At 42.8% G+C, this 23,167-nt stretch overlaps 1 protein-coding gene across 3 annotated transcripts in view; it reads left to right on the forward strand.

The window, feature by feature from the left end:
• The window catches only part of AOPEP (aminopeptidase O (putative)), a 502,851-nt gene that overhangs the window by 415,631 nt on the left and 64,053 nt on the right, over positions 1 to 23,167 (forward strand). For all 3 annotated transcript variants that reach the window (XM_075549788.1, XM_075549790.1, XM_075549789.1), the window contains exons 12-13: positions 309 to 371; positions 732 to 806. In XM_075549788.1, the coding sequence (XP_075405903.1) occupies positions 309 to 371; positions 732 to 806 (138 nt within the window). The remainder of the gene's footprint in view (positions 1 to 308; positions 372 to 731; positions 807 to 23,167) is intronic.

Here is a 23,167-nt window from a genome sequence, read left to right on the forward strand (position 1 = left end):
GAGGCGACTGCGGGCGGCGGCGGCGGCGGCGGCGCGGCTCCTATACCTTTAAGGCAGGCCCCGCCCCCGCCCGCGCCCGCGCCGCCGCCGCCCGCGCTCCGCCGTCGGTGTTGCGGGCCAGAGCGCCCGCCGCTCTCGGCCGCGGGGCCGGCGGGGCGCGCGGGCGCCGGGTGCAGAGCGCGGCCCCGCCTCCAGCCTCCCCCACCCCAGGCGACGAGCAGCCGGCGCGCCGAGTTGGTGGTGGGGGTCGCGGGGAAGGGAAACCAGGGCCTCGCCTGGGAGAAACTTGACCGTCCCCTTCCCCGCAGCCGCTGCAGAGGGAGCGCCAGGCCGGGGCGGAGTGCGGACTCGCGTGGCAAGTGAGCACCGAGGTGAGTGCGGCCCGGCGCGGCAGCGCGAACCCGCGCGGCCCCCTGCCCGGCGCGGTGGGTTCCACGCCGCCAGGGCGCCGCTGGCGAGCGGCCGGACTCGCCAGGGCAGTGGGAAATAGGGCCCTCGCTTCGGGGCCCCGGCGCGCCCCGGCGTGGGGCGACAAGCGGGCCCCTGACCCGGGGAGCGGCGGGGCGAAGGTCGCGGCCTCGGCGGGGGCGGACGCGGAGACACCCCCAAGGTGCCCGTGCCTTCCCCACGTGCAGCTTCGAGAGAGTGCGTTGGGAGGTCACGCACGCCAAGTGGCAGTCCTATGGACGCGTCGTTGTGTTTAAAACGCCCTTCTGATTTTTGAACTTCAGATCACGAAATGGATTCGCGTGAACCGGAGACCCAGAAAACGAAAACGAAGAGAGACCAGGGCAGTGTTTGAAAAGGTAGGGGTTCCGAAAGATAGATAGCACCGGCTGGATGGAGTTGGTGATGAATCTCTACTTCTTGCTTCTTGAGGACTAGCCACAATAGAGTAAGACCTTCTCAAAAAGTTTTACGTATTTTAAAGCATTAATCCACAGTGAGCAAGCAGACTTAATCTACCTGGGTAGGTCTGTAGAGATACTGGGTGCTAGTCTTTAAAGTCAGCAGCATACTGTGCATTTGTGATTAATGACCCGGGGATTGATATTTATTAGTACTTTATTTAAGCAATAGGGCTCCATGGATTCCATTATTATATTAGACCAGAAATGTTTATTATTGCCATGTTAAGGTTCCTAGCGAAAAGAAGTGTTGTGAATAAATTGCCCATAGTGTTAGATTTCTATATTTGTGATTGACCTAATAGCACTGTTCAGAAAAAGAGACAAATGCACTGCTTTTGAAACACTAGGAGGGATTTTCTTTACTGTAAAGAAATGAGTAGTCTGCTTTTCTGGATTTAGAATTTCAGTATGTTGTTTTGCAGTTTGAATTACCACTTGTGCCCTGAAATGCTATTAAAACTTGGTTTGTCGCTATAGTAAATATTATGAAATAAGGTAAGTAAGCTTTAATTTCAAAGTGGCTTTCCTTGGAAACTCCTATAAGGGAATGCTGTTTTCCAAACATCAAAGCGGATAGGATTTTTGGTTAATTTTAATGTTTTTAAAATTTTATTATTCTTGATAGCATGAGGGATTAAAATAGCAGTGTGTTGTTTTTCTGTTGCTAGACTGTGTGATGAATCACCCCTGTATCTGAAGCCAAATTCTTGCTGATAGCATTGCTGCCAATTTCTGTGATATGTTGCCTTAGTATGGGCATTACAAGTGGCCGAGAATGTGCACAAAGCACATCATCATGAAGGTGATACCAGAGTTTCCGAGTGCATTCAAGGATACCAGGGGGGAGAGTTGGAAAAATAACTGGGTTGAGAACATAGTCATTTGAAGCTAGACATTCATTCAGTGTGTGGAAAAAGTGATGTCCATCACTTCAGTTAAGCAGTAACAGAAAAAGTTCATTCTGAACATACTTGGTTTTTCTGACCATACCTCAGCGTGTTATGATAGATTTATGTTTGTTTAACTTTCATGCTTTTCGGTGTTTTTAAAACATTGGTGAGGTAAGAAATGAGACCATAAAATATCCCCCAAAGAACAAACAGTTTGGGGAGCATTTCCCATGGTTTTTAGCTATTGTTATTTCTGTTTTAATCAAACAAGATGATCCCAACTCATATTTCATGGTGCATAAAAGAAGGAGAAGCCACCACCTTTGTGGACTAGTGGGCACTGGAGACGACCTTTATTTTGAACTGTGACACCCTTGGTGAACCCACCACCACGTCTTTTGAGCTCGCCTTCCAAGGGAAGTTTCTCATAACACCCCCCCCACACACTCACACACCACCTCTTTCACCTTGATAGAGGCTGTTATATTAGAATCACAGGCGTGATGGGCATCTGATCTTTCTTAGCAAATGTGGGCAGCAATTTTCAAGAGGGTCTGAAAATGAAGATGATGGGGACCAATATTCAGAACTTCTTTCACAGAATGAAGCTAGCATGAAGAGGGCCAAGTAGATGGGAAATTTCAGGATCATCTCAGTGACCATAAAATGTCAGTGTCTGTAGTCGGTGTCAAATTACCCTAATAAGCAAGGTAAGCATGGGTTTACTTGTGCTTGCTTGTTAATCTGTAGTGAACAATTTGACATGTTTTACTTCTTCAAAGAATCCCCGTCAAGGTCTAAGGGGAACCCATAACATCTTTCTAAACAATCAAAGCCTTTCAAACTGAGACTCCCTGACGGACATAGCAAGGCAAGCTGTAGGCGCCCTTCCACTTGCTGCTCACCACATCCTGCCTTGGCTCCAGACTGGTAAGCGAGCTCAAGTAAGCTCATTGAGTACTGCAGCCCATCTCCAGTCTTTTTTTCCATTAACGCTGGGTGCTCACTGTTCTGCTCTGCCACGCCTAGGAGAGAGGATCCCGGCTAACTGAGGCAAAGCACTGTGAGGCTTCAAGGGCAAGATGAAAGGGAGTGAAATTCTGGACTGAGGGCTTTGGGAGGATTTCCTGAGAGACTCTGAAGATCGCCTGCGGCTGCTAGTGGGGGTGCCTCCTCTTGTCCAGCTAGCTGGTCCAGAATGCCCAGGGAGTTCTGTGTGGTAATTAGTATTCCAACCAACCTTTTGTTAGGCATTCAACCAGATAGTGGAAATCTAGGGAGTTAACTTAGTTTGGGTTAGTGAGTGACTTTTTTTTTAATGTCTGCCATGTTACAATTAGAAGCAAAATTTTTCTCCTTTCTCATGTGTTCACCATGATTTTTCTCCTATGTTAAAACATTACTTTCTACTTTTGTTCCTCTTATAGTGCTGTAAGATAAGGGGATGAGTTTTCATCTTTCTTTGAAGGTATTCATGTCAAATCTAGCCCTAGTCTTTATGTGTCTGTTCTTTTCCTTGCCCCACTCCTCCATTCCCTGATGCCCTATTCTCCCTCAGTCCCCTAGTCTGTGTCTGCAGCTCCAGACTGCTCTGAGGACTCAGCCTAGAAGAGTGAGCATAGCATTCTTTGTCGTACAGGAGGGTACTTTTACAGACTTGTGGAAAACAACCTTTTTACTGGCCTGAGAATGGAAAAATAGCAGCAGTGGTGAGAGACCAGAATCTGAAAATGGGCACTGGGCACGGAATTGCCCATAAAGAATGTGATCTTGGAGGAGATACTTGTTTTCCCCTTTAAAGGAAACACTGAAGGTGCGTAAGTGGTAGGCACAGTCTGCTGTGGGTTTCCAGTGAACTCGGGAGGGGAGGAAACAAAGCAAATTTACTGTGTGCTGCTCCCCTGTGGATGGAAATGACAAATAATGAAATGTGGGCCACTGACTCAGGGAGATGACCCACCCAGTAAAATCACTGGAAGACCTGCCTCGCTTAGCCTCGCCCGGCTTCCTCCGCCCTCTGCTTTTGTACATTTACGGCCTCAGAAGCCCTAGGAAGCAGATGGGTGCTGTCCTGGGGGGGGGGTCGCGGTAAGTTGGCACGCACTCGGCGGCAGTTGCTCAGAGACACTGGTTATATTTTCCATAGAGTTTTAACATTCTCTGTCATCCCCTTCTGGGTGTTCTATAGCACCCATTGCCATTTTATTTGTGCTTTATCTTTTAGCTCTTTTGAAAATGGTAAAACAATAAGTTGATACCCTTTTTGGTTTTCTTCATTTTAAACTGTCAAGCATCTCTGCTCTGGCCCTTAGTATATTCTGTTTACCTTTTGATCTTTTCCCTTTTTGTGTCAAGTTCCCTTTATTTAGTTGGAATAATTTTTGCTGCTGAAAAGCAAGACGAACATAAAGCAATACATGAAGAACAGTTAAGAAGAATGGATCAGTAAGCTCTGGAGGGGGCAGGATACATAATGGTGATTGCAATAGTGAATTATATATCTTTTATAAAAATCATGTTAAAAGATTTTACTAAATGGCTATTGGTTTTAGAAGAAGACTTTTTTCTTTGTTTTTTATATAACTGGTTTAAAGAATTTATGCAGTGCAAAGATGAAGAATAATAACAGCTTTGCTGCATTCTCAATGCGTCTACCAGTATTCTGAGAATTATGATATATTATGAAATATTTAAAAATTTTTTATTATAAAATATTTTATGGAATAGTAGATTTGAGGAAACTCTAGATAAAAGATATGACTTCTCTATGGGAAGGGAATTTCAATTTTCATATTCAAAAGAAACATCCTTTTTAGTTTAGACATATCTAATAATATGTGAAGATCAAATTTTACAATATTCTTTTTTGGTCATCAGTGAATATATGTAATGTCAGAAGTATTCTTTGGTTAATCTTCAAAACACTGAGAATTCCATAGTAGTAAGGCTGAATTACAATAATAACAAAGGGTCCTTTATGGCATGAGTGTGTCCCAAGTCAGTGGTCTTGGTGAGAGCGTGGCTGCCTGGCCTCTATTGCAGTCAGCCAGAAGGAACACAGTGTGTTAATGGTTCCAACAACCAAACCTTGTCAGGGGACTTTCTTCTTCTTGTTTTTGGCTAGAAACTTGAAAAACAATTTACTTAAGCAAAAATATCGTTTAAAGTTTTAAAATATATCCCTAATATATCAACAAGGAGCCCTAGTAAGTTACATGATGATCTGCTACCTGAAAAGTCAGCAGTTCAAATCCACCAGCTGTTCCATGGGAGGAAGATGAAACTGTCTGCTCCTTGAAAGATTTACAGCCTTGGAAACCCAGAAGGGGTGGGTTCCTCTGCCCTGTAAAGGCAAGAGCGTGAGACAGAAATATGCAAATATGGTTGTGAAACTAGACCCTACAGTGTTTAGTTGAGACTATTTCAATTGAAAAGGAGCCCTGGTTACAGAGTGGTCTGTGCTTGGCTGCTAAATAGAAGGGTCTTGGTTCGGACCCACCTGTTGCTCCTTGGGAGAAAGATGTGGTGCTCTGTCTCTGAAATGATTTGCAACTTTAGAATCCCTGTGGGTGCCAATCTAGTCAAGCTTTGAATTGGAACTAAATGATACATTCCATTTTCAGAAAACATCCTGAAGATAGTTTCCTTTGTAGTGATAAACATCCTAAATTCTGGAGCATTTTACTCACTTTATTCTTTCCACATAGTAATCACAGTAATTCAGGGTAATCTTGGTTTAAATAATAATTCACAGGTTTTAAAAGTTGTATGTAAAACCCAGGTTGGTTTTTGCATTTTGTAGTGGTTATTAATAGTTTTTAAATCCTATACATTATAAGAAAACACTTATAATCTGATTAAAATATTTTAAATTATAAACCTAGGTACAAATATTAAATTTTGCAAAATGCTTTCTTGTGTTTATAGTTTGTGATAAAAATATCTTATATTTGTGATATGATGTGTTCATGATTTCTGGGCTAGTAAAACTTCCCTGGCCCTCTTGTGGACCTGAACTCTTAAGAGAAGGTGGGGACTGTGCTAAAGTTGGGTCTCTAGCCCCAGCTCAACACAAGCCTAGCAAAATGGCACAAGATGAGTTTAGAGAGTGCAGAGCCAAGGGTCCTGCCACCTTCTGGGAGCTGCTGGGCATTAACAAGATGGTAGCTGTGGGTGGGGACTCTTATTCAACTGAGGCAACACTGCATTATGTGGTTTCCTAGGCAATTGGTGTCCTGCCTTGTTTCTAGAATGCTGTTGCCCTGTGAGAATTCATAACTAGTCTACATTTATGTAACTATAATTTCTTACAGTAGCTGCATTGATTCTTGATTTCCATAGAAACGCTTTATAGATTCTGAGTCACAGCTCTTGGGACACCAGTCCCCCCTCCCTCCTGCCCTCCCCGTCTGCGTGCCTTTGTGTCCTGTGCTGCACTGATTGTGCCTTTGGATGACAACTTGCTTGAGTGATGGGAGAGGCAGAGTAATCTATTACAAGTAATTACAAAGAAGCCAAACAACAAAAGTAATTACAAATCCGTTAATTTTCCATTCATTACTTTTTATTGCTAGAATATTTGGGACCTGCTTGAGTATCTCAGTCTTATTTGTGGCGCTCCCTAATAGGTACATAATTTATTAAATTCTGTGTATCCAGGTGTTAAGCTAGATCAGGTTTCATAGGAACTTGTCCTTTTTTGATTCTTTTTGTTTTTCTTTTTCTTCAAGGCTGAACCAAGGAAGAATTGCTGATAAAATGTATTTTTGGTAGCCTCAGAACAGAAGTCTGATCTATATATACACTATAGATATACTATATACTATAGTATATCCATCTACTATACTTACCTACTGTTAAATTGCTGTCTCCTGTAAATTTATTAATTTTTATTATAAATTTTAAAAGAAATTACAGTTAAAAAAAAAGTCGTGAGACTTCTGCATGTACTAACCTGACTTCCTGTACTGAGCAAGCATAATGGAAAATTACAGTATACTAATCTACTTCCCCTCACGCACTTTGCCACTATTTAAATAAGAATCTTTGAGTAGAACTATTAATATAATAGCTAACACCGTGTGTCAAGCACTCTTGTACGTGCATTACATGTATTAGCTCACATAAATGTGCCATGAAAACTGTGTCACGAGCCAGCAATACACTATTACTATTAGGATGCTGTAGACTGCATCGGGCTCTTTGAAAGTAGGTGAGGTATACACAAGTCAGATCCTTGCTAAAGAAAAAGAATCCGTTGGGTAAGATTTGAAATTTATTTTTAACCGAGCTTACTGACAGCCTTGGACCACCAACATAAAGCCGCCATTTCTACATTCAGAAAATTCCAACCAGCACGTATTTTGAAAATTCTTGAAAGTGTGCAGATAATTACATGACTGTTGATTTTAGCAAGTTTGACGCCAGCAGCTCTTCTGTGCCCTGAAAGATTAAAGCCATTTTAATATGAAACATAAGTGTTCTTCTGGAAAAGGGAGGTGGGGAGAGAAGAATGTGGTGGTTTTCTGGTTACTTTTATAGGAAGCATTAGCTGCATTCCTGTGACAGCACTGTAATTGGCAGTCATTCTCCCCCCCCCCCCCAGGCATTTTAATGAGCTGCTGTTTTGTGCCTGGTATCATATGACACTAACAAGCTGCACTATCTTAGTAGCACCTACTGGTGTTTGTATAGTTTAGGGACTGTCATTATTTTCATTAATCTTCAATTTTTGAATGCTGGCTCCATAGTATAACCTGGAGCCTACCAAGTGTGCCCTTACTCAATTGATGAATCTGAATCTCTGCACCCTGGAATGAGGATGCTCAAACCTTGTATTCCCAGCACTTAGAAAAGGACCTGATCTCGCTCCCCTAAGTGTTTGTTGAATGAGTGAATCGCATAAACTGCACTTATCTTCTAAACGCAGAACTGGCAGTTGCATTTTTATTTACCTTACTGGCCCCAGGTTTTTATTTAGTCCTTACATTTTTAATGACAGATACCATTAAAGTACATTTCATAGGTTTCCTGGCTTTACCTTGGATCATATCTTTCATCCCTTCTATTAAGTTTTCTCAGAACAGAAAGACATGAGACATCTTGTCTCGACTCCTTTGGCCATAATCCTTTGTATTTAATAGACCAATGAAACCCATTTACATTAATTGATAAAATCAACTTGTTTGACTTCCATTCTATATATATATTCTCCTCTTTTGTCCATCTTAGTAATTATAGAAAGGCTTGTCTTTTGGGCCTAATGGCTGCTTTCATAATTCATCTGTTTTGTCACTTTTTCCTCACTGCTTGGGTGCTTATGCCCTACCATGGGAAAATTAGAAATTACCTTTCTTGCCTTCCCTCCTTTCTCTTCTGTTATCTGACTTGAACTGTTAGCTTTTCACTTCCAAATACCTGTAAGCAATCAATAAGCTTTCAGTTTTTTTTTAAGATCTTCCCATTTCCCCTTATTTTGAAAGTTAACCGGTAAGTGTGATGTCTAAACATAAAGAAATGATGTATGATACTGTCTTGCATCCTTTATAAAATCACTTAGTTTTAATTCTCCAGGTAAATCTAAATTGCTTCATTATCACTAATGTCTGTAGTCATGTAGCGTTTCTGAATTGACTAGTTATTTGGTAGGTTTTCAGGACACGTTTGTGGTATCTGTGTTGCCTGGGTGCTTCCCTGTTTGTCAGTTAGAGCACCCATGGTACACGGACACTGAGTTAGCTAGATTTACAATCCTTGCCTTAGCGTTTTTCTCTCAACTCTGACCTTTTTTTCTTGCATAAATTCTTCTCTTAGAAAATCTGATGTAGAGCTCATTTCTTTTCCTTTTGGAAGCAGCCCCGACTTTCTTCATTTAAATTCCAATAATTTTACTCTTTCCCATTGTCTGTCAAATTTCCCCCATGTACCTGCTTTTGAGCTTTATTGCCCTCATTTAAAAAGTGAAAATATCATTGTTTTGCCAGTTTGCAGAATGATTTTAAAGACCAAATAAGGTATTGTACATAAAATGCTTTGAATGTAATGTTTATTCTGTTAGCCATTGAAGTTCCTTTTAAACATTAAAATGGAAAGTATCACATTTTACAGAGAACTGAATGGGCTTGACTTGGTTTCATCTCTGTAAGAAATCTCTTGGCTCTGTCACTATCATGCCTACCAATAAGCTTTGCTTACTTCCATTTGGTAAGCCAGTTCTTTGCACCTACTCGTAATGGCTCCTCCCTAGACTAAGAGTGGCGGTGCTTTGGAGAACATCTCCTTTGGAAAGCTCTGTCTCTAGTTTGTTCTTCTCCCACTCTTCCTTGTCCTTTGCTAGCTTCTCAAATGTAACTTGTGCACACGGTTACAAGTTTATAGCTGTGTAGGTGGCCCTACATCAGAATCAACTCGATACCACACAACAACCTAAGGGGGGGAAATTACTCTCTGTTTCATACAGTAAGGAAAACTGAAAACCCCAGTCAGCCCAATCAGCCACCACATTTTCTTACATTTGTTGTACGGCAGGCCCTGTATCAAACTGGAAAATACCAAGGAACCACCAGATGTCATGTCTGGCCACGGAAAGATAAAACACACAACATATCAGAGATCACTTACAAAGCAGCATGTGATAAATAAATCCAAACCAGGGTAGCACAAACTAAGGACATGAGTACATGGGGTGTTTCACCTGAGGCTACCCTGCACTAGAGTTTCCAGGCTTTGGCCTTGTGTTGATAAAGGCAGTCCTTTACACAGGCAGTCTGGAAGTTATGGTGGGAAATTGGGTAATTTAATTAACTGAATCCATTTAAGTGCTTTTATCTGATATGTAAGCACAGCTAAGAGCTTGAGTGGCATGCATATAAATAGTGTCGTTATTTGAATATGTGATTTAAAAAATAAAAAGTTCATGTTTTGCAAGTAAGGCTGGACCCCATCATAGAATTTCTGCCTACATTTATGAATCAGGATGACTTAGAAACCTAAGACTAGAAATGTAATCCTGTCTATAGTTCCATGTATTATACCGGGCCTTGGTCAATTCTCTAGGTATTTTCAGTATTTACTAGCCATTCATTGCTTACCTACAGTGGTCAAGATTGGTTGGGAGGAGATAGAAAATAGCTTTCTCACAAAGTGTTGATAGTTGCACTGTGAGAAACTATATGGAGAAGGAAAACTGACAGGCAGAGCACCAGAGGCGGGAGGAAAGTGCAGTGGGGCGCAGAGCACTTGGAAAGCGTCTCGAGTCAAAGAACTGCACATGACTGGGCTGTTCTCATGGCCCTCTGGCCTGGTCTGGCTGATAGGGTGCAAAACCTGCCCTGCTGCTGCCCTCACCCCCATTCCCTGTTATTTTGTAGGATTGATGCCACTGTAGTTTCTGTTAGCAACATTTCAGATCCCCTTCATGAGCATGTACTAAACTAGAAAAATAGCATTTATCTTTGGCTGAGTAGTGTGCAAAGTCTGTCGTCAAAGTTAAACCAACAGCCCTCAAGTCTACCCAACTCCTAGTGATCATGGATGTTTGAGCCACCTCTAGCCGTTAGGGGCACATGGTGCTTGAGTCTCTTACATTCTCTGTAACAACCACCTTACCCCATCTCCCCGCCTCCATTTGCACTACTATGTTTGTGGGTTTTCATCTGGTTTCAAGTCAAAGTGAGAAAATGTGTCAAAATTGGGAACAAAGGAAGGAGATAGCAATGTTGCTTTAAAGCTCCAGAACTTTGCAGGATTCCCTGTTGGGTTTCTTTTAATGTTGTATTCTGTTGTTTAAAGTATCCCACATGTTTACAGAATCACGGGTATAACAAGATCTCACTTAAGAGACATGCATTAAAAAAAGTTATTCAAGGTGGCGCCAAAAAGTTCATAGACAGTGAAATTAAAACGATGTTTTTCCAGAAACTTTCAAAAGCCTCTGCTACATGTCTTTCATTTTCCTAATGATGAAAAGAGACTTGTCAAATAACTCTATATATGTGTGTGTGTGTGTATGCAAGTCTCTTCATCGTCTGTATGTCTCTGTAAATCAAGGGAAATTGGCTTCTTAGCGTTTTATACCGTACATTTGTGAAGATTCAGATTTTCATGTCTGTGAAAGCCGTAGAACAAAAATATTCACTGATTTTTAACAAGGAAATGATGTGAAAGGAGAGTCTGGCATTTTCATAGACCAGGCAGTGGTAATTTCATGTTATAACTGAAAGATACAACGCTTGCACTGTCACTTTGCTGTGGCAGTTTTCCATCACTAGTTTGGTGTCTCAGGAAAAGGAAAGAGTGGCAGAACGCCTCTCGGACAGAAATGAAGTAGGATTGGATTCTGTTCGCTACCCACCTTGGATTTTGGTGTTGAAGTTTGCACACACACTCTCACTCACGCACTGGTTTTCATGGTCAGAAGGGGCATGCCTTTAGCATTTATTCCTGACAACAGTAGGAGGTGCTGAGCGCTTCCATAGGCAGCAGAAGAGAAGGAAGTCAGTCTCTCCGTCTCTCTCTCTCTCAACAGTTTTATTGAGTTAAAAGCTGTATGTACTTTATATGCCCCCAAATCACATATGCTAGTTGCTGAGTTTTCAGAAGCACACAGTGTTGCAGTTGTGGCCACAATTTTGTTTCTTGCAATTCTCACCCAAAAAGTTTGTTTCAGCCCACTTGCAGTCAGTGTCCATCCTTACATCCAGCCAGAAGCCATGGATCATGCTTTCTGTCTTTATAGTTTTACCTTTTTAGAAATCTTGTTGAGATGGCCCCGAGCACTGGTAGTCCTTTGCATCAATTTTTTTTAAGCATGCTTTTTTGGGTGCTTCATTGGTATCATAGGTCATTCCTTTTTATTGCTGAGTAGTTTCCCGTTACATGAATTCACCCTCCCTTTGCTCTATTTACACACTGATAGAACTTTTTTCTTTTGAAGCACTTACGATTATTGGGGGAAATGTTTCCATGAGTATTGCTCTGCCTGTCCTTGTAGATGTTTGCATTTCTTTTAAGCTAGATATCTAGTAGAGGAATAAAGTGCTGGGAAAAGATAGTATAGAGTCATAAGCCTTTGAGTAGCTTTTTAAGAAGCTGCTAAACTGTTTTCCAAAGCGATTATACTGTTTTAATTTCTCATCAACATTTAAGGTTTCCAGTCCCTCATCCTTAGCAGTACTTGGTATTGTTAGTCTGTTTTAACATATTATTGAGCTTCAGGTGAAAGTGTATGTAACATATAGTTTCTTAAACCCAAATTGTTGGTTGACTCTCATTGCAAACTCCTAATGTGTCAGCACCTTTCTGTTTCCTCTCTGGGTTCCCCATTTCCATTTGTATGGTTTTCTGGTCCTTTACTGTCTTTAAGTCTTCGAGGCAAATGTTTCCCTTTTCATCTCATAGAGTTGATGGTTTTAAGGAGTACATCCTTCATTAATCGTTTTAAGGAGAGCATTATTGTGAGTTTTATAGCCCGTATATTATTTGTCTGAAAGTTTGCCTCTAGCAGTAGCTTCAGTTCTAAGCTAGAAGGTTGTCTAAGGGCAATAGTTTCAGTGATTCCTCTAGTCTTTCTCAGACTAGTAAGCCTGGCTTTTTCCCTTACATTTTTATCTCTTTTAACTGTGACCTTCCATGGTAGGCCTGATCAGAGAGATTGCATAATCCCACTCTCCTGGTACCTTGGTAGAGAAGGCAGTGGTTCCTCTGGGCCACCAGTCCTTTGGATAAATTGCTTCTTTGAATATTAGAGGCTAATAGTTGCTTCTTAAATGGTTGGTTGACTGAGTCGTCATGATAGTCATGCTGGTGGGTGTGAACCATGCTTCTTAGGCTTACTGTTTTTATTTTTCAAGAGGGTCTGAAAGTGTCTGACACTTTAATTGTTTTGTCCTTCATCTTAAAGACCAGAAGGCAGTCGCAACCAAATGAAAACATTCCTGCCATGTAGTGGATTCTGGCTCCCGCCCTGTGATTCTTGAAGATGAAGGCTTGACAGGAGTAGAGAGCTTCATCTTTCTCCCTGGGAGCAGCTACTGGTTTCCAATGGCTAACCTTGGCTGTTTAACAGCGCGTTCTGTGACCCCACTACACTACCGACACTCCTCTAACTCTTCTTTTGCCCTTCATTTTCACATCAGAAGGCAATAGCTCAGTCCATGGAAAATCTAATACCTTACCCAAGATTCCCAAACGAGTCCGTGAACCTTAGGCATCACCAGGCGTTGTCGCCACCTGCTTTGTTCTGACACTCAACTCCTGGTGACTCAGAATCCTCTGTGTCTCTGTGGCTTTGTTAGGTGTGACTTTGTTTTTAGCTTTTAGAAATTAGCTGTTTTTATCCTCTCTGGAATTTGCTATGGTGAAATCCAGTGCTTTTTCTGCAGCTAGGTGCTGATTTTTCTCACCATGCTTGTTAGCTATATGTAGTGTGTGGGGCTTAAATCACCCAGAGTGCCTTCCTGAGTGGGTTCCATGTTGACTTTGTGGCCAGGTGTCATCCTGGACACTGGGGCAGACACGTGCTTCTTTATTCTGTGGGAGTTAACCAAGGTGACTTAGCAGAAAAGACCTGCATCTAACACATAATGCTCTAATAAAATATGCATTTCCAAGCTCTTCTCCAAAAGGATTGTGAAAGACTGATTGCCTGTGTAGTATATGGCTATATACCATTCATTTGCTCTTTCTCATTTACGCCAATGATTTTAGAAAATATTTTAAAATGTATTTATAGACAAACTGTTCCATGAGCAGTAACAAGCAGAGCAGCGGGACTTTGATCAGCTTGTATGCTGCCCCCTCTCGGCTCATGGAAGAGCGCCCGGTGTATTTCTCAGGCCACTATCGCCTTTTGTTCTCTCCGACGCTGTAACCTTGCTGTGTGCTTCCTGTTCAGGGAAGATCTCCACTACCTTTCTCTTCTGTATTCTCTGTACCTGGGCTTCACAAAGCTCATGGGAACTTCCTGTGCTCTGAGTTGCATTTTCCCCGAGATGGCCAGTGCACGAGTACATGGAGCTTCGAATGTTAGAGAACTTAGAGTGCTGGAGAGTTGTGGAGGGCCCCAGGAGAGCTAAACACTTAGGTAACTTCAGCAAAGAAACTGCCACCAAGGTCTCCTTGGGAAAACTGGCAACGAATAGAAGCTCACTGGGAATGTGCCCTCTTCAAAGCTCCCTGAGGTCCTATGTACTCATGTGGATGCTGGGTATGAAAGAGAAGCTGGTTGGGAAACCCAAGATTCCAGCGTGATTTGGGGGACTGCATTCTTCTGTACAGGTCTATAATTGGGAAGGGTGAAAGCCCTTTAACTGGACCCTTCTTTTATATGTGAGACCACGGAGGGCTGAGAGTCACGGAGTGCTGGCTGGCCCTGCAACCACCAGGCCTCTCCTCTTCCCTCTGTTGTGCTTCTCACCCACCTGCTGGGTAGCACCGGGTAGGGCAGCTTTGGGTCAGAGGTGAGGGAAATGTTTCAGGAAGGCCTTTGCTTTGTTGGAAGAGCACAGAGGATAACAGCAGCAGGAGCAGGTCTGGGCACTCAGCTCTCGCAAGCCTTCCTTGGGACATAGAACAAGTCCAAAGTGAGTGGCAACGTCCTAACTCTGAGGGGTTCAGTCATTCCAAGAAGCCAGCCGGATATCTGCAAGGGCTGATGCGAAAAATCTGCTTTTATATTCGTGAGTTTACAAGGCAGGAATACTTGAGGTTTTTGTGAAGCCTGTCATAGAACAAGCATCTGCAACATGAAAATATTGCCATTTATTTCATTTTGCCACCCAGTAAATGTGGCTGAGAGCTGGGCATTTTACTGTGCAACACAATAAAGACACGTCTCGCTTGCGTTTCATCAGCCTGCCTGCGCAGGTGCAGGCAGACCTCGGGGTCAATCCGAGCTTGCTTCCAGACTGTCGCAACGCAACCGTTTGTCGGTTTTCATAGTGTGCATCAACATTATGTCCACAGTCACTATCCTGTGTCATTATGAACATGTTGGGAATATTTTGAGAATTATCACACTCAGAAACTTTACGTGAATACATGCTGTTGAAAAAATGGCACTGATTGATTTGCTTAATGCAGGGTTGCCATGAGCCTTCGGTTTGATTTAAGAACAAACAAACACAGTATCTGTGAGGCACAGTAAAATGAGTTATGCCTATATGAAATAATACCTTGCTTCTGAAAATGTGATGCAGCTTCCATTTTTGTACTTTAATGAATTATAAATTTATATTTAAGTGAAGTTTTTCTAGTCTCTCTCGGCTGATGATTTGCTCAGGGCCCAAATAAAGTCACCTATATGCCCTCAAATGGTATTGATAAAACCCATAGCACGCTTAGACGATGAAAGGGTTAGTAACTCAGAACTCGGTCCCGCTGGCTTGAAGAAAAGCTGCTTGTGTTTCCCCTGGAACTGGACTGTGCACAAAATGGGCAGGTGAGAAGACAAAGTAGGCCCTGAACCGTTGGAAACTTGTAGACGGCTCCTTTTCCAAAAACCTCCCAGCAAAAGTGAGAAGTGTCATACAGGACTAGAATTATTTAGTTATTTATTTTTAATCATGTTATTGGGGGCTCGTACAACTCCTATCACAATGCATCCCTCCATATGGAAGGATGACATACGTGAGTTGGGAACCCTGGCATGCTCTAGGTCTTTGCTGGAGTCGTTGACTTGGTCAGCAGTAGCATCGCTTAGACATAGGATACCAGATAAGGCAAAGACATCTCAGTGATGCTGAAATACCTTCCAGCAGAGGGTTACTGTTGATCCAGTGTGGTTGTCAGCATTCACACATGTACACAAACCCCTACGAACTCACACACTTGATCTGTTAAACCTGACTGTTGTCTTGGCCTGGTGGCCTTGGGATGAAGCCTGCTATGACCACACCTCCCATGTTGGACTCAAAGTACAGGCGCTATTTCCAGAGCTATGTGCTCTGCATCTGACTCTGACACACACGCCTTTGCCCCTAGAAATTGCCCTGTGCAGTCATTGTCCGCATGCGCCAACCTAGGAGGAGTCCAGTGGAGAACATTGGAGGTAGAGAAGTAACCCAGGCTCCCAAAAGGAAGGCAAAAAATAACTTTGTTTTGCTTAGCTTCATACCCACTCTTGATGGAGGCGAAGATAACAGAACAATTTTCTACAGAACTTCTCACTCAAGTGTAAATCCTTAAATGGGAAGGCAGAGCAGAGTAAAATAACTAACGATGCTTAAAGGTCTTGAACATACAGTATTTTCTCCACTATTATTTTTTGTAATCAAGCCTGTTTTGCAATAATAGACTATTAAAAGGAAGCGAGGGGGGAGTATGAATACGTGTCAGTATCCTTACTCATTGTTTTCCAGGTGGTTTTCTATGTATCTGGAGGGTAAGGCCCACTCAGCTGTGGGAAAATTCAAAAGATTTCACTATGGTGTTTTTGGTAGGACTTTTTCCTGGGGAAAAAATGTTACCAGCACATTTGGAAATACTCCTCCACCTTTAATATATAGATTAAGAAATAATTAACGCTGCTGTTTGTAGAATAGCTTAATAGAAAGTTCAGTTGACTAGTGTATTTTATATCACAGGCAACTTTCTGACTAGTTTTTTAGCTAGAGAAATGTTAATTTGTTGTGATTGGTACTCCCCACCCTCACCTACCCCCAAACATGTGTGGTTCCCATTAACTTCTCACTGCACAGAGCTTGGGAGATAGCCGAAGCTGCTTACTTTGGGACATTTGTGCTCTAGAATTAAAGTCCGAAACCACATTCCCCCTCATTTTAGTCCTTTACAACGTGGAATCGATTGTGAGGCAGTGAAGACTCTGTGTCCTACTTTTTCTACCCAGAACAAATTAGCCCATCTAAGCCTCAGTCTCCTTATCTGCACCAGAGTAGTTGTTGAGAAACACGATCAGTTTATTGGTGATGGGTTTGTGCAATGCCATTTCAGGCTTTTAGACTTGTTTCATCTGTTGAGCAGTGTTACTCGTGAGGCCTGAGAAGCCCCGAGACCAGTAAGGTAGACCTTGAAGCAAACCTGCGTTTGGCCCATTGGTGTGAAGACAGGCCAGCTGGCTTGTGTCCAGCTTGCAGACCAAGGAGGCAGCCACGCTACTTCACATCCCCGCCATGCCTGGGATGCCCTTAACTCCCAGGCTGTGGGGCCACTGCCATAGACTCAACAGTCTGTTAGAAGTTTCTGCTACATGCCTCTATGGCGGCTCTAGTGATGTTGTTTTATGTTCATGTCTCAATCAATTAAAGTGATCTCAAATTGTATGTGGTCGGATTATCCAAAGATGCAGTACTTACTTGCTGGTGTTCTGAGCGTCGAAGGGTTCTAATTCTAGTAAGCTTCTCAAAACAAGTGTTGAATTGCCATTCTTTTCCTCACCACCCCCACACATGCAGCTATAGGGGTCTCAGTTTACTATGATGATTATTATTAGATAGACTTGGCTCCCAGTCATGACTACGTTTCCCTAGGCATTTGACTCGATGACGGAAAGCCACTTAGATCCTGAGAAGTGGGCTCCGTGTGCCTTTCGACTGTGAGTGATTTGTTGTTCATGATTTTTAAAAGCTTTTCAGACTGTCCTTTCTCAAGGATCAATATTTTTTTTACAAAGAAAATCTTATAGGTAAGCCATAACATTACTTGATAATCAGACATCATTTTCAAATAGTTAAAAGGGTCATTGGACAAAACCCTCTGGGCTGATTTTGGTTTCTTAATTGCTTAGGATTGAAGCTCTACATGCCCTGTAAATTATGAGCAGGCTTGAATTTTTTATGGGAAAGTGATATTTTTTTTAATGTAGGCTAATTGTCATGTCAAATGTTCTATTACTGAGGTAGCTCGGTCAGGTCATTCAGATTGCCACTTTTATTCCCAGAATCTCTCTACTTTTCCCCATGTGAAGTTGATTTTAAATAGAGTGCAGAATGAGAGAGAAAGTGAGGTGAGGAAAAGGGGGGAGTACATTGTGAGAAAATACTCTGGTGCTTTCCACTAGTCTTTGGTAGCTTGGTGCATGCTTACCTCAGGTCAGCTTCAGGCTCACATCATAGTAAAAAAAACGTCTGTGATCTAGAAAGATCTGACAGCGACTCACCATTTCCTCCAGTTGTGAAAGCAGCTTTACTGACTGGGCCTTGGGAAGTGTCCTGGGGTCTACAGTCACAGCAGTTCCAGACATGGTATTTGTGTGACCATGGACAACAACAGCAAGTGTGATCCTTGCCTGTCTTGGACCACAGGAGAGGATTCTGTGGTCTTGCGCCCCATCATGCCAACCCCGCTGTATGTATACAGCCCCTTCTCTGTGTTCTCTCTGAGCAGAGTCCACTGGGAGAGAGAGGTCTGATTGCTTCTCAAGAGGAAATCCTTAAGGGGGTGGGGTGGGAGTGGTACTGGGAATAAAGCATTTCCGTAGTCCTGCGAGTTCAACTCCACAGCATGTTTTAGAAAATGGATTTTTGTCTTATCAACTTCAACTAAAAATAATCTCATACGTGTTTTTATCACAGAAGCCCTCTTTCATTTAAGTTGATTTCCCATCCAGGAACCATTGTCTGCGAGTAATGTTACTAAGATGCTTTTCTTTGGGGTAGATCCTCCTGTTACAGCTCTCCAGGTGAGACATCCCAAGCAGGTGCCCCAGGCCATTCTTGTATCCTGACTGGGTGGTTTGGAAACTTTGACTGTTTTGTCCTTCTTTTGTTTCTTCCTTGGCCTGTTTTTCCAGTAGAAATGGTTCTAGACATTTCTCTGCCTTGCCCTTTCTAGCCTTCTATCAGTAAATAGCAGCTGCCGGGAACCACGGTTAGCATCTTCCCTGGGCTGTCAGGAGTCAGCAAACAGGGCGAGCCTCCGGCATTCAGCCAGGCCCCGCTGAGCGGTGCCCTGAGTTAGTGGTACTTGGCAAATGGAAGTACCTTAGAAAATGGGAGGGGGAGGGAAGGTAAGCCTTCAGACTTTGTGTGCCCATTTACCAAGTATTTTTCATCGCTCAGAAAATTTAGTTTAACCAATAATTAATTTAAAATTGATTTTAACTCATAGACTCTAACCTTGAGGTTTCGGAGACCCTGACTTGTGTTACATTTTAGATACATTAATTAAAAATAACTTTGCTATTTTCTAGTTATTTATTTAGAGTACCTATTTTCATATGTTGCCAATGTACCTTGTTTGGGTTTGCTGACATAAAACGGTCCTGTTTTTTGGGCCGATGCTGACTCATCTCTGGAATCCCTGCCCATTCCCAGACCCTGGTGCTGCCCCCACCACCAACATACAGTAATAAGTAATAGGGCCATGACCTGGTCTGAACTCTTTAATGAGGAAAGAGCAGATTGTTTGCCCCTCCCTCCCTGCATGCTCTTTCATTATCTCTAAGAGGAAATGAAGCAGCAGAATTCTGCATTCTCCTAATGGGAATGGCCTGATGTCATCTTTCCACTGTCATCAGGACGAGTCACAGCGGAGATCGAACTTCAGCACTTTGTAGACACCCAGGCTTTGGCTCTGTATGTTTTCACCAGCTGTGAGATACAATTTACATATACCACAAAAGTCACCGGGCTGTGTGTTCATTCACTGATGCTGGGTAACTTAGCTGTGCAGCCATTTCACGGTTGGTTCAGCTTTCCAACACTTCCACTCCCCGGTGTCCATCAGCAGGCACTCCCACTGCCCCTGCCCGCAGCCCCTTCACAGAAACAGAATCCTATGATAAGTAACTTTAGAACATGTATTTGGGTCAAGGTTTATATAGTAGGTTAACTTTAAAAAATGTATTTGGGTCAAAGTTTATACAGTAGGTTCAGGTTCTCAGGACTTCACAGTATGGTCACAGATTGTCCAGGAAACAAGCGACATTTTTCTCAGTGTGCTCACATTCTTATTTATGTGATTCTGAAGGCGCTGTCTCCCCAATGCATCTCCACTCCGTCAGCTAGTTGATCTCATAGAGTGAATTTTTAAAGGCGCCCAGTGCTGCTCGTGGGTTCTGTTCTTTGTTTTATGAGCCTTCTGTCAGTCGCTAACGGTAGGTGGACTTTCCTGTGTGCTTTCTTTCACTTAGCATGTTTGTGGGAGTCAGCGATGGCATAGTGCCTATCAGTGGTTCCTTTCATTTCTGAATAGTATTCCATGGTGTGAATGGACGACACTTTCTCTGCGTGCTCACTGGAAGATGAATGTTGAGGTTGTCTCCAGTCGGAGCTGGTATGAATAATGCTGCTCAGAAGACTTACACACATGTGTTTTTTGTTTGTTTGCCTGGACACGTTTTCATTTCTCTTGGGAAAGTATCTAAAATTGAAAAGACTGGGTTATATGTCAAATTTATTATCATTTTTTTACATTTTACCTTAATTTCTTTTTAATATGTTAAATTTATTTGTAACTTTTTAAGAACATGCCAGACTGTTTTCCAAAGTGATTGAAGTATGTTCCACTCCTCCTAGCAATGTGTGATAATTCTAGTTCCTCTCCAACTTTGACATAGGCTGTATGTAACAATGACCTTAACCTTTGACTCTAATATTCTCATGCACAGAAGAAAGCTCGAGAGAGAGAATGTGTGTTCAAATATCGCTAACACAGGTTACCTTGAATTGCTGCCGCAGCCTTTCTACTCTCTAGATTCTACCAGCAACCATGCATGTGATAGTTTGACAGCATTCCATTTAATTATGTTTTCCTACAGATTTGAAGTATGGATATGCATACACAGAGAAATTATTGTCTAAATGATAGTTTACTTTGAGGAGAAAGAGTTTTTATTGTGTTTTGGATTTTTTTTTTTTCATTTTGGTTGTTTAATCCAAAGAACGTAAGTTCACACACATGCTGAATATACACATTGCTTTAACTGAGAGTAGACACGTGTATCCATAGAGCCATGTTTTATGGTGCTTTGAATAATTAAAGGGCAGAGCTTTTAGCTTATAGAATTGGGTAGCTCTTATGGGTTCTCTCATTAAAAATGCAATAAGTAATATTCATATGAGTCTGGGCTACTTCCAAAGGCCTCACAAAAATTATTCAAGAAGTATTTGCCACATCAGTGGGCATGGCAGTGATTACCCTGAATTTTCTAGACCAAATTAAAGTTGGTCCTTATTTTTGTCTGTTCCAGGATTTGCAGGTGTGTTGTATTTTTTGACTCTGAATTTATCATCTTGTCCTTTTTTTCCTGAATAAGCCTGATGATTAGTCACAATAGAAAACCAAACTCATTTTCATCCAGTTAATTCTGACTCATAACAACCCTGTAGGACATGGTAGAACAACCCCTGTGGGTTTCTGAGACTTGATGGTGGCAGGAAGCCTTAATCCATCTCCTGATGGTTTTAAACTGCTGACCTTGTGGTAACCCAGCTTACCAATGCCCTTATGCCACCAGGGCGACTATGCTTGATAAAACATTTGGGAGCACTGCATTGTGGGTGAAGTTCCCATGGGAATGAGCATAGTGTGGATGTGGGAACAGTTGATAATTGTTGCGGGCACGCGGTGGTCCTCAGAATCTGCTTGTGAAAATGTGGTTTCTCAGCAGTGACCAGGTGAAGGCTCACAGGCATGTGCCCTCACAGGTGAAAGGAAGCATGTGGGTTCCTGCATAGCACCCAGGTGCCAAAGGATGTCCAAGATTGCCGGATGGAAACGGCCACAGAGAGGAGTTTATTGAGGGCTGATTGCAGCCACAGCCAGGCACCATTCCCAGTGTGCATTTGGGCCCCACATGCCATCACATGGGGGCAGCTTGGCACAAAGGAGCCTTTCCGATGGGGGAGAAACGGTGCCACAGCGTGGGACTGCTGTGGCCTCTCGTGGGGAACCCATGGGACACACCCTATTTGTGTGCCTGAAGGATGTGTCTTGTCACACCTCTGGGTATTATATAAAACCCAGCCTTTATGCATTGTGATAAGAGTTGTATAAGCCCCCAATAAAATAATTAAGAAAAAACCTCAGCCTTGTCATGCACAGCTGTAGTATTTTTGGGGTTTTCTTATAATGTGACTGTCGGGTAAATCTAGGAAGGAGGTTTTCTTACATTTTTCCAAGAGTTAATTTGGAAAATGTTGCCACGAGTGGGGATGCTTTGTGATATTGGGTGCACACCTACTGCAAACCAGGTGCCACTGCCATGATGGAAGGAATGTCCAGTCTTCCAGCTGGTCCCGAGTGCCGTACAGGGTCACTTGTGAACAGCGAAACCATTCTCCTATTAATGCTTCTTAATATTATGGTGAAGCATGATGATAGGGTTCTAAAACACCCACCCCCATTCATTATATGAATTATGTGTATTTTCCAAGAATTTGTTTTTTAAGGTCGTTTTAAAGTGGACTATTATGACACCCTGTTGGCTCAAGGTCATGATGGCTCTGTGGTCCATTTCATGCACTGTTAGGTTGGTGGATATGGGAGTGGCAGTGCTGATGAGAACAGAGAGTAGCCCTTATAGGAAGCAGGTGGCGCAATGTAGGGTCGGGGCTGCATGGCGCTGCTCTGTCCTGACTTCCGGGGAATTGCGCTCAGTCTGCTGGCTCCACCTTCTGAATGCGCTGTCACCCACTGCATTCCACAGTGGGGAGTCGGGCTCGCTGGAAGTCCAAGCCAGGGACTTCAGAGAAGAGTACACTTGATAGGACAGGCTGGTCAGAGTCGTACTGCTCGGGTCTTATGGAACAGCCCCCAGCAGCTCCTGCAGAAAGCTCTATTCAAAGGCAAGAGGTGGAAGATGAAGTTCACTTTAATTTGGCTTCATTTATAGTAACCAAAGAAGCCATGTCCACTCGGTATTTGCATGTGCCTCTGCCAGTTTGCTGACACAGTGTGAGTGAGGCTGCAGGCAGTTTCTGGTTTTGCCGCTCTAGTCCTGGAGGATGAAGTGGCCCAGCAGGGTAGGCCCCTCAGAAGCCCAAGCCACGCTGATCCGGGTGCTGACATCTTCACTGTTGCAGCCTTCCAGGGTTCCCAGGGCCCATGTGAAGGAGCTAAGCTTTATTTTCTGGGGTGGGGCTTTGCCTGTACTTTTATTTTGATGCAAAAATATGTGTAGTGCCCCCTTTAGATTCAAATGAACCTACTGGAGTCAAGCAAATAACTCTTCTCCTGATTGTAAAAGTGACATTGTTTATGAGAGAAGCATATTTTACAAAACACAGAGAAGTATAAAGAAGAAAATCTAAAACTAACTGTTCCAGTTATCTTGAGAGCGATGTACTTTCCTGGTATTGGTCCTTTAAAGTCTCGTAGGGAAAATAATTACCACAAAAGCCCTGGGGTGTGTTTTACATTTGTGACTTTTATTTTGTGACTTCAAAGCAGGTCATTTGGTGATGCTTT

The sequence above is a fragment of the Tenrec ecaudatus genome, chromosome 5 (genome assembly GCF_050624435.1).
Source record: "Tenrec ecaudatus isolate mTenEca1 chromosome 5, mTenEca1.hap1, whole genome shotgun sequence".
In the NCBI taxonomy this organism is placed as follows: Eukaryota; Metazoa; Chordata; class Mammalia; order Afrosoricida; family Tenrecidae; genus Tenrec; species Tenrec ecaudatus.